The 10,657-nt window shown below is 43.2% G+C and overlaps 1 protein-coding gene across 2 annotated transcripts in view; it reads right to left on the bottom strand.

Moving 5' to 3' along the window:
* Positions 1-10,657, bottom strand: part of LOC120817868 (copine-8) — a 65,781-nt gene that overhangs the window by 5,205 nt on the left and 49,919 nt on the right. For both annotated transcript variants that reach the window (XM_040174498.2, XM_078101598.1), the window contains exons 14-19: positions 6,935-6,981; positions 6,192-6,373; positions 5,511-5,638; positions 4,145-4,247; positions 1,939-1,996; positions 1,681-1,754 (exon numbers count right to left, since the gene is read on the bottom strand). In XM_040174498.2, the coding sequence (XP_040030432.2) occupies positions 1,681-1,754; positions 1,939-1,996; positions 4,145-4,247; positions 5,511-5,638; positions 6,192-6,373; positions 6,935-6,981 (592 nt within the window). The remainder of the gene's footprint in view (positions 1-1,680; positions 1,755-1,938; positions 1,997-4,144; positions 4,248-5,510; positions 5,639-6,191; positions 6,374-6,934; positions 6,982-10,657) is intronic.

The following is a 10,657-nucleotide window of genomic DNA, read 5'->3' as shown; positions in this document are numbered from 1 at the left end:
CTGTGTAAATGACCTATTAGAGTGTCGGGACAGGTATTTTGTTCTTTTGGCTCTCTTTTGTTATTTTTCCAATTTTTTTCCACAGGTCTCAGCAATGTGGAATTTTATGATAATGTGATGCTAAGATCTCCAGGTGTAACAAGGGAAAAAAGTTTGCCACTCATCTTTAAAGATGACTGCATTAGTCATATACGTGAAATATATATGTGAATTCACAACAACAACGTGTCCTGAATGCCAGCCATTGTGAGAGCATCACTTCACCCCCCAAAAACAGCATCAGGACAAACCGTCCACAGGTTTTGCTCGGGGGAACCCCGGGACACATGTTGTTGACTTCTTTAATCGCCGGGTCGCCCTGCTGTGACTCATCGTTTACAATCTCAAAACGGCGGCCTCCTCCGCGATCCATCTGCTGCGATGAAATAAATGCCGGTAGACACCGAACGAAACGAGGATAGATAGATGGGGGGAGGGGGGGGGGTCTCACCTACAATCATAGTTCATATGAGGAGCCAATTTGAGGCGGAAACCTTGGCAGTGTAACCCTCGCCATGCCGCCGGGTAATTAGCTGGCCGATAATGAGAGCCCGTGGGCACAACTGGTGTAATGTTCCAGCCCTGAAACATTGTCTTTTTCTCCATATGTGTATGTGTACTTCAGCTTGTTAAAAAGTCAGCTAACGAGTTGCCTCCCTCGCCCACGCGGGCCGAGGGAGGGCGTGGGGGAGCGAGACACGACTGTGGCGGCGTAAAGGTCAGAGAGAAGAAAAATGGGACTCCGCCGTGTGGCAACAAACAAACGGCCCACTCGGAGTGTTTGTATTTCATCTCCTCGCTTCGGCGCCCGGGAATGACACGAGTATGAAAGGTAATACTTGTCATTGTCCCACAGCAGAAAGAAAAAAAAAAAAAACAAGGACACAGATAACAACAAAACAAAAGAATGAATACAAGTCATTGACAAGCCGAAGGAGGGAAGGATGGATTAATCATAGTCTAGATCCCCGTAATCATCAAATTTTCAATACGTGGTCTCGTTTGCTGTATTCCGATCCGTTGGAGCCCACTTCACATCTCAATGGTAGTCCAGGAGTGGCCTTTTCATGAGGCCGGGTTGTCGCAGGTAGATGTAAAAGTCCATTCTGCGTCTCCGAGTGGGGGATATGCCATTATCCCTTTGTGTGTATGCGTTTGGTGCTTTTTGTGTGTCTGCACGGACGGCGCTGAGCATCCTGGATCGGTCTCAGGTGGGGTTTTTTAGCTGCCCACCTTAAAATACAGTGATCAGACTTGCACATAAGTTCTGCTGTGCATCCTAATAAATACTGAGTTGTAATACTAAAATAAGAGATTATGTTAACAAATGCCCCACTTGATAAAAATTATTGTAGTGAAGTAGTATTGTCTGAATGCATATTTAATGTGTTCAGTTGAATTGATTCAACGTGAAAGTCTTCGAGCACAGATAAACTATGGAGGAACACATGGAAGCCCATCTAATAGTGACCGTGGAGCAGTGTAGTTTCAGCATCACATTCACAAGAAATCAGTGAGGATATGATGATGAAGGATCTTTGGACAGGCAGAGCTCATTTGTAATCTGGGATTCGATTTCACAATCAGACTTTACAGAAGAGAACAATACCAGCGGTGAAAGAAAAAGAGAGCATTGTATACCTGGACAATGTCCCTCTCAGCATATCTTCCTCTGGATGAGATTCGTATTTCGTCACCGTCCAACTCCTCCATGGCTAGGGAGAAGAAAAAAAACAATGATTTCCTGCTGTCAAATTCTATTAAAAAAACAACTACTAAGTTTTAGTGAGAGCAAAATACCAAATCGCGACCCTCAGTTCCGAAAAAGTTAATTTCCTACTATAGAGTAGAAAAAGAAGCTTCATTACACATTGATGTTATTAGTTCTTGTTGACTTACCATCAAATTCTGCTGGCCCCACACCCACGATGATGATTGACATAGGCAGACAGGCGGCCTGGAACAATGGATACATGAGACATTTAAAACATTTGAAAATATTCCTCTATTGTGAAAACTGCTCGTCTACCTGGCATGATCCCGTCCCAAAGGCGTCAAACCCTAACTTGTCACGGCCGCTACAGCGGCTTTTATGTGTGGGAAATTATATTGTATTCCATATACACACTGGGCCATCCAAACTCACCAAATATTAAATGTTATTTTTACAAAAAAGTATATTATTTTGACTGCTACAGTGCCATCCTGCCCCCCCCCCCCTCCTTCAAACCTTCTAACAAAGCTGGGATCTCAGCCTTGAGGAACAGCTACTCAGATAAACATGGATTTGGTATTTGAGAGTTTTCGCATGGTTTCTATTTCTCACAGGGGCTTAAACAGTTTAATTCCACCGATAACCTTTAACATCCATATGAGATGCGCCAGGCTTTCCAGAATCTACAATGTAGATCTACCCGCTGCAATGTGAGACCGTTGACCCAGAAGAACACTGCAGTTGGTGAGCCTCTGTGGCACGATTAAGACGATACAGCTTTTGTCTCCATCACGTAGTGTTCTTGAGAATCAACAGCACGGCCTGGACCCGCAGACAGCTAATAGATGGCGTGTGCTTGTGCGTGGGGGCGACTATGAAAGAGAGGGGATGAAAAGGAGGAAAAGGGGAGTGGCGCGCACGTGTGTGGTGAATTTCGAGTAATGGTTTGACTTTAGGCAGCAAAGCAATAGATGATCTTATCAAAACATCTCGTTTATTTTTCGCTCCCTTTGGTAAAGGTTTTCCTTCTATTTTCCCCCGGTCCCCTCATCTCCTTCTCTCTCAAATTTTCCGTCCTCTCAACCTCTGCAGTCCTCCTCTGATCCCAAAGACGGGTCGCTGCGCTCGCAGAAACCAGCAGCCATTTGCTGTTCATTTGTTTGCATTCTAGATTGCTGCCTGGCTTTGCTTTGGATAGTGCTACGACTTGACAGTGATGAAGAGGATGGACGTGGGGTGAATAACATGCTTTAAAACGTGAGGCCGGCATAGCAGTCACTGAAAAAAGAAAACAGAAAACAGTAGCAAAAGCAGTCCAGTCACATGATATTTCTGTTGGAACTGCAGGGAAAGATGGAGAGGAGAGAACCTCTAAGTGACCTTTTGTGCTTAACGCTCTGCTGAGACTATTGTACTAAATGGATCTGCTAGATTTATATTATCTGCTTCTAAGTTCAACAACAAGTGCCTTTTTCTCCATGTAGTGATTCCAGAGTCGTCTTTAAACTGACAGCGAGCTGCCTAATTAGGAAAATACTGGCACAGCTGTTTTCAACACTTCATTCAAATGCAGATTTTTGCTCCCAGGAGCAAAACAAGTAATGACGAGGATCATTTTAGAGACACATTTTCTTCCAGATCTAATAAGTTGTCACACTGACGGTTCTACTGATTAGAATTTTCATGGTTTTATATCTAAAGCATCTGAGCATGAAATACAACGATGCTGCAAAATGAAGATCGCTTTTGGTGATAACAATGGAAGATATCAAGAGAGAGAAAGAACAATAAAAGATATTTCCACACATCCAATTGATATAAAAGACAAGCAGGCATTTACTGTCTTTCAGATACTGTTTACATACAGAATTCAGAAGGTTTAAACTCAGCTGTCTTTATTGCGACATCCGTCTCATTCATCCATCGGCTTTGTTTTCAATGCTTAGGCTTCTGTCATCTGTATTTTCATGGGTTACTTTTCCCATTCAGTCGGTTCCATTGTATTGCACAGTTTTGTATAAAATCGGCTAGATGAATGTTGTTTTAATTGTTTAATCGGGATTGAATAGATAGATTATTTTTGCCTGTGACGCTTTGAGAGAGCAGTACTCGACAGAAGAGACTATTAACTGCACGCGAATGAGGTGCAGAATGATTAAGACTCAACAGCCCTTGTGATGCAGGACTGGATCAGATCCTGGCAGTGAGCCCGCAGTGTGCAGACAAACTCCCATCAAACCCCTTGTCGGGACGGCATTCGGCGATGCTGCCGGATTCCCTGATTGCTCCATGTCAGCTGGCTCGCAGGTTTAGTTTTTCCTTATCGTTACTATCAAAGCAATTCATAAATGCAATTGACATTTCTCCAACAGCTGCAGTGGGCGCACTTACGTTGACAATGGACTCCTTGGTCTGGGCCATGTCTGAGATGACGCCATCTGTGATGATGAGGAGCACAAAGTACTGCGAGCCGTCCTTCACCGAAGAGGCATACCTGCGGGCAAAAACACACATAAAGCCGATCTTTAGGATTATTTCTGCGCAACCGTCCTGGTGTCTTTTGTTTACAGTGATGATTCATTAGTTGAGCATATTAAGCTGTTCTGTGTGGTTTTAACAGAAGTAAGTCTAAATACATATTTGAGTGAGAATGAGTCAGAGCATGTCCGCTGATTTATTGAATATATGTCACTTGCCTCCCACTGAAAAGTGCTTCTCTCTGTAAATGTCCCTTTAAATCCATTCTACAGATCCACACGCTCAATAAGGCTATCGGTTTATGCTACAATGTTAACAATGGCTTTTTGAGTACATTTGCATTAAAACACTGTAATTGTTTCAGTTGCTTTGGCTTTCTGCTTCACCTTTGCTTAGCTTAGCATAAAAAGTGCAAGCAGGGGGGAAACAGCTAGCACAGCTCAGTGTGGAGGTAATAAAAAGAACCCTGCCAAAACCTAAGAAGGCGAGAGCAAGCAAATTTCCCACCACGGTTCCTTTAAAAAGAGAGAGCGCCAAGCGTTCCATGCAGTCACACGAAGAGAAAAGGTGGGAAAAACCAGGTTCTTTACAGCGGTTTAATTGAAAGATGACACAAATTAGAAAAAAGAGTAAAGTGTATTTCAGGGGAAAGTCAAATAAAAGTCTTCCCCTGTATTGCCGCTTGTATGGCCATTTCCCCCCAGAGTGCGTCCTCACTTGCAACTATATGCAAGTAGGATTTCAGTAAATGATCATCTCAATATGTAAGGTAGCTTAATGACATGCTTCACCTGAGCACATCTCTTTAATTACACACTGGCATGAATAGTTCCTTAGTGTCTGGTCTCTTTCATTTCAGAACCTTTTCTGGATCACATGTGCTGCTTCATGAATTATAGTCTGGTCTACGCAGAGACTCTAACAAACATGCAATCAGCTGGAAGCTTCCCTTTACGTTTTAGTTTGGTGCTTCTCTCTCCCTCCAACTCTCGCCAGCTACCTGAGAAACACTCACTGCTCTGAGCCTATTACAGGAAACCTGACAACACATGCGGAGCGTGGAGCACAAAGTGAAACGTACTCAGTGTTCTTTCACGCATTTAATGAAGTGAACTGATTTCCCTTCATTACATAAGGGGGAATAGCAAATATAAAAGTGTCAAACACAAACTCTAACTCTAACTTAAGCAGATGTAAACGTGTCACGTTGGCAACATTGGTAAAATGTGTGTAACAATGATTACACTCCCCCTGTTAATAAAGTGTACATTTGTGTTACCTGGCCACGTGGTTGATGATGGGGGAGAAGTTGGTGGGTCCGTAGAGCTGGACCGACTTCAGACTCTGGTAGTAGGCTTCCATCACACCGTCGATGCCCGTGCAGTACGGGTTCTGAGGGTTCCCGTTCTACATTGAGGAGAGCAGAGGAAACCATCATTAGCCTGCATGGTTCATCTCAGAACCACTTTCACTCACTCCTGACCGAAGGAGAAAGAGAAGGATGCTCCAACTATGCTCCTCTTTACCGCAGTTCTCTTCCTGTAACTTATAACTACTGATAAATAGTGTGTTTGATTTCATTGTATTTACTTTACAGTTTTTACATATTTTTATGCCACAGATCACCGCCACTTTCTGTATTTGCATGCATGGATTCAGACTTTTAGCAGGCTCATGAACTTTAACTCACAGTACTAGGGAGTTAAGTGACACCGTTATCGGTAGAGATGTTGTGATTTTATGCTACTGGCATGTTAAGGGTTAGTGGTAAGAGTTAGTGCTGCACGGCTGACATTAAGTTGATGCTTTGGGTGAAAACCTAGCTGTTGTAGAACCTGTCTTGGAATGTCACATTTTCATTCTGTCAGACGGGTGGTTTCAAAAACCCAATGCAGGGAACATCTCCATGTTTTACTCCCTCCCTGCCTTCCATCCGGTCCCCATGACCTCCAGATTGTACCAAGGCAAACTCGTGGGAGATCCGTCCATCCGGTGGCAGCTTAGCTCCGAAACCCAGCGCTGGAAACATCTTGTCGCTGTCGTAATCTTGGATGATTTCTCCTACGGCCTTCAGGGCCATCGCGTAGGCATTCAGCTGGTATGGACTCATGTAGTGGAGGGAGGTGGGCTGGGCTGGGTTACCTGTTTGTGACAGATATGCTTGAGTGTTACAGAACATTTGGAAAACCCAATTTAGCTGCAACAAGAATCTATGGTCCCACTGAAAAGGGTATTTTTGTACTTTTTATGCAAGAACACCTAACCAGTTAATCAATTACCCTCCATTGACGTAAACAACGTGAATTGCCAGCAGCTGTGAAGGTGTCATGGTGCTTTGTAGGGACCACTATCACTATCGGAAAAGCCACTTGAACTTTTAAATTATGTTTTTCCAACGCATCAAATTGGCTCCTAATTACTTTATTGGGATATTAAAATGGAACATTTGTTGACTTCCTACTCCAGCTGCGTTTAAATGGACCTCAGAACTCTACTACCCATTATATAAAAAAATAACAAATCAGCATTAAACATCGACTAAGAGAGAAGAATAACACGGCCCTCAATCACAGCCTTCGTAGCATGTTACAGCTTAAGCAGCCAGGTGTGATGGCCATTAGGAAACACGTCCCATCTTCCTGGATTCAAACAAACACTCTTCCTAGGCTCGTGTGCTAGGAGTGTGTGTACTGGGAGGCTCACCGTTCGAAGCTGTGAAATCGATGGCCACAGTGAAGTTAATCTGGGTCCTGAGAAGACAAAAGCAGATATGTGATTCAATTAATTAAAATGAATTAACCACAATTTACCCCCCTTACTGTTTCTCTCTCTCTCTCTCTCTCTCACACACACACACACACACACACACACACACACACACACACACACAAACAGCTGTGATCCAACCAGAAACAATGAGAAGAAATGGATTGCATGACCAACTGATGTACTAAAGTCATTTTGAGGTGGACAGAGAGCGCGAGTCCATCCCCCTCCCCCTGTTCGTCTGTCCCCTCACAACCCCCCCCGCCGGTCCGTCAATCCGTCCGCCCGTCCCAAAGCTTTCAACCAAAAGGAAACATTGATAGTCCTTGTAGACATTTAAAAATATATTTCATAATTATGTGGTTTATTTCCATAACCTAATGAAACATCACAGCACTTTCCCGTAAATAAGCTTTTCTAGAGGACAGCTGCAAGGACAACGCGGCAGAGAGAGAGATGTGAGTGAATTCTGGTCCAGTTTTGCTCGTTGGCACGGACGAGCTTCAGCCAAGCAGCCTGAATTATGTATGCCCCCTTTCTCTCCCACTCAATCTCTCTCTGCCCCCCCAACACACACACACACACACACAAAGTTTGAGAGAGGAACTCCAACTATGTGAGTGTGGGGACAGCCAGAGAAACAAGGTGGTTTCAGGGACATTGCTTCCCTCTTGGTGTGCGGGAACCTCGTGTGGCATTGGGGAATTCGACACAGAGTTACCCTTTGACAATGTGCAATGACAACATATTTGATTGTGCATTTTTTATTTTAATCTATTCTGTTCCATGACATTGAAGTTTTGGATTGTGGGCCGCCCACGTGACACCAGTGTATCCGTCATATTCACTTTAACAAATGCACTTGTTTCATTCTGTTCTCCCAGCTGAATCCACTCTCACATAAAGGCTGTCCCTATTTTTATATGTTGCAATGTGGTTTGGATCGAGCCGGGAATTGAATGTCAATTTCTCAAAACGGTAGCCAATGCAACCCTTTTGGTCGGGGCCTGGAGGATATTTACTTTTTAACATTGAGCTCCACTCGGTAGTGATCGACATCCTCAAACCACTGCAGCTCGACTGTGATTACTTTGAGCTATGAGGCTGTAGGATTCACAGCCATTAGCATTGTACGAAGGTGAATATCGTACAAATTGTACGCAAAAGTGATGGTGATGATTCAGGCATTTCAATTCATTTATTAAATGCAGACAATGTGTTTTTAGAAGACCCTCCAGTTAACAACTTAACAATTTCCCAGGCAGCAGAGAGACAGTGACACAGAAATGACAGCTAGTTTTTTCACCGCTTACAACTAAGCCAACAAGGATGCTAAATACATTTGGTTGAAGTTGTCCAACTTCTAAGAGGGACATGTGGCGTTCAGGCACACGAGATGATAGATTCTTGCTTCACAAAATGGATCCTAATGTTTGACTCCAAATAGAGAGAAAATTAATATCTAGAGCAGAACATGGAACGCTCTCCAAAAGGTCAATGCTCTCCTCTGCAGTAATCACGCACGCATGTGATCAGTTTATTGGCACTGGAGCTTTTCATCAGTGATGTTTGTTCATGAATTTCTTCCTAACTTTGTCCTAACAGTTTTTTCTAATTTTTGGAACTGCGGTTATATCCTTGTGTGTTTGAGAACTCTTAACATTCTGTGTTTATCTATGCACTAAAATTGCTTCTATTGCTTAATGCCTGTAGCAGAGGTGTCGAAGTACAAATGAAGTACAAATACTTCGTTACTGTACTTAAGTAGAAATTTTGGGTATCTATACTTTACTGGAGTATTTATTTTTCAGACGACTTTTTACTTCTACTCCTTACATTTTCACGCAAATAAAACATTTTAAAAACAGCCTCGTTACTTCCGGCTTGTCGTAGTTCAAAAACACAAAGACAAAAATCTAGATAAATGGCGCTATGCGGACAGTGAATTTGATTGTGGTTGGATGAGAAGTATAAACATTTAGCATCCAGACACCCGATTGGTTTTCTCCGCGATGCGCCGGCAGATCGAAGCGACACCGGGTGGGAAAAGTGGTCTTTGGAAAGTTGGTATTTAGCGATGGACCCTCCTCTTCCTCCTCCTCTTCCTCACGCAGATTCCATGTAACGTTAAATGAGCATCTTCATGACCGTGGGTTTGTCCTAAATGTTTTATTGAGAGTCTGGCACAACACAGCGACTTGCAAGCAGCGTATTAAATAAAGTGATGTGTGTCTTAATGCGGCTTTGCAAATGAACACAAAGGGATTCTGTATTTGCTCATGAAGCCTGAACATACTGGTTATTTGGCCAATGTTTTGATAACCGACCGCTGACAGTTCAGTGTTTCCCATCATTATAAACAGGGGTGGGGTGCCCCCCCCCCCCATGACGTAGTAAACCTGGGGGAGACACTGCATTCTACCTAATCAATGCGAACAACGTGTGTGTGACTTGTGTCACTGGAAAATGGGTTGTGGTTTTATCTGTTTAAGTCAGATACACGTGTTGTTTTGTTGTGTCTCTGAATGTCGCCATGTTTCCACCATCCCAACGGCAGGTCACGTGATCTGCGGACTGACGTGACGTGACGTGACGCTTGTGTGAGCGAGGTTACGCATTAAGAGTTTGTTCTTAATGGAATTTCCTACTTCATACTTTTATTTTTATACTTTAAGTAGCTTTGAAACCAGTACTTTTATACTTTTACTTAAGTAAAAAGCTTGAGTTGGTACTTCAACTTCTACAGGAGTCTTTTTAAACCCTAGTATCTGTACTTGTACTTGAGTAATAAATGTGAATACTTTTGACACCTCTGGCCTGTAGTACAGCTTCAAACCTGGCATATTACCAAACCCCCCTCTACTCGGAATATGAAAAAATATTACCACGTTATAATCATTTGCTATATAGAATTTAAATAAAGTGTGCAATGATATCACTTTGCTTATTAGTCAGCGGGAAGTTGGGAATTGTGAATTCTTGGGAAAAAATTGGCTTTTATAGGATAAAATAGAATAAGGAAAAACACTACACTATGCATAGCGTAATTCACTCTGTAACTGTACCTGCTTCTATTAGTTATTGAATCCTTTTTGATGTTTAAATTTGAGCCAACTAATTCTTTGACGTTGCGTTAGCGGCTGCAGTGGAAAGCACCAGCTGGCCGCGGAGTTCTGCTTGAGAGTTTGACCTCACACTTGCCTTAAAAGCTAAGCCTCATGGTTCTTTGTCCTGGAGGTGCAGGGAAATCAATCCTTTCCTTTCATTAGACCACCTTTATCAAGGCTGGCCCAACTGCCTTCTCACATTCACTTTGAATGGCGTATGTGTGTGTAAGTGTGTGTAATGGCGTAAGCCTCTGTGTGTAGTAAGTACAGTATTGAATAATGCGTTTGGGGTGAAAGGGGAACGCCACTTTCCCAACAGGTTTTCTACCAGCCACTTCCCCCGCTGTTAGAGCACACAGTGACTCAGCGAGGAACCAATATGACAAAATACCGCACGGCGGGGGGGCAGCCTGATGAGGAGGTTGCACACCACATTCAAAACAGCATTCCCGCAGAGGGACCAGGCTGAATGCTGATGTTTTTACTAAGTATTCCAAGCATCACGTGTCTACAGTGTAAAATGATTCCCTCCTGCCACATCTCCAGTGAAATG

The sequence above is a fragment of the Gasterosteus aculeatus genome, chromosome 4 (assembly GCF_964276395.1).
Source record: "Gasterosteus aculeatus chromosome 4, fGasAcu3.hap1.1, whole genome shotgun sequence".
NCBI lineage: Eukaryota > Metazoa > Chordata > Actinopteri > Perciformes > Gasterosteidae > Gasterosteus > Gasterosteus aculeatus.
The sequence above is the reverse complement of the archived record's forward strand: the minus strand, read 5'-3'. Positions and strand labels throughout refer to the sequence as shown.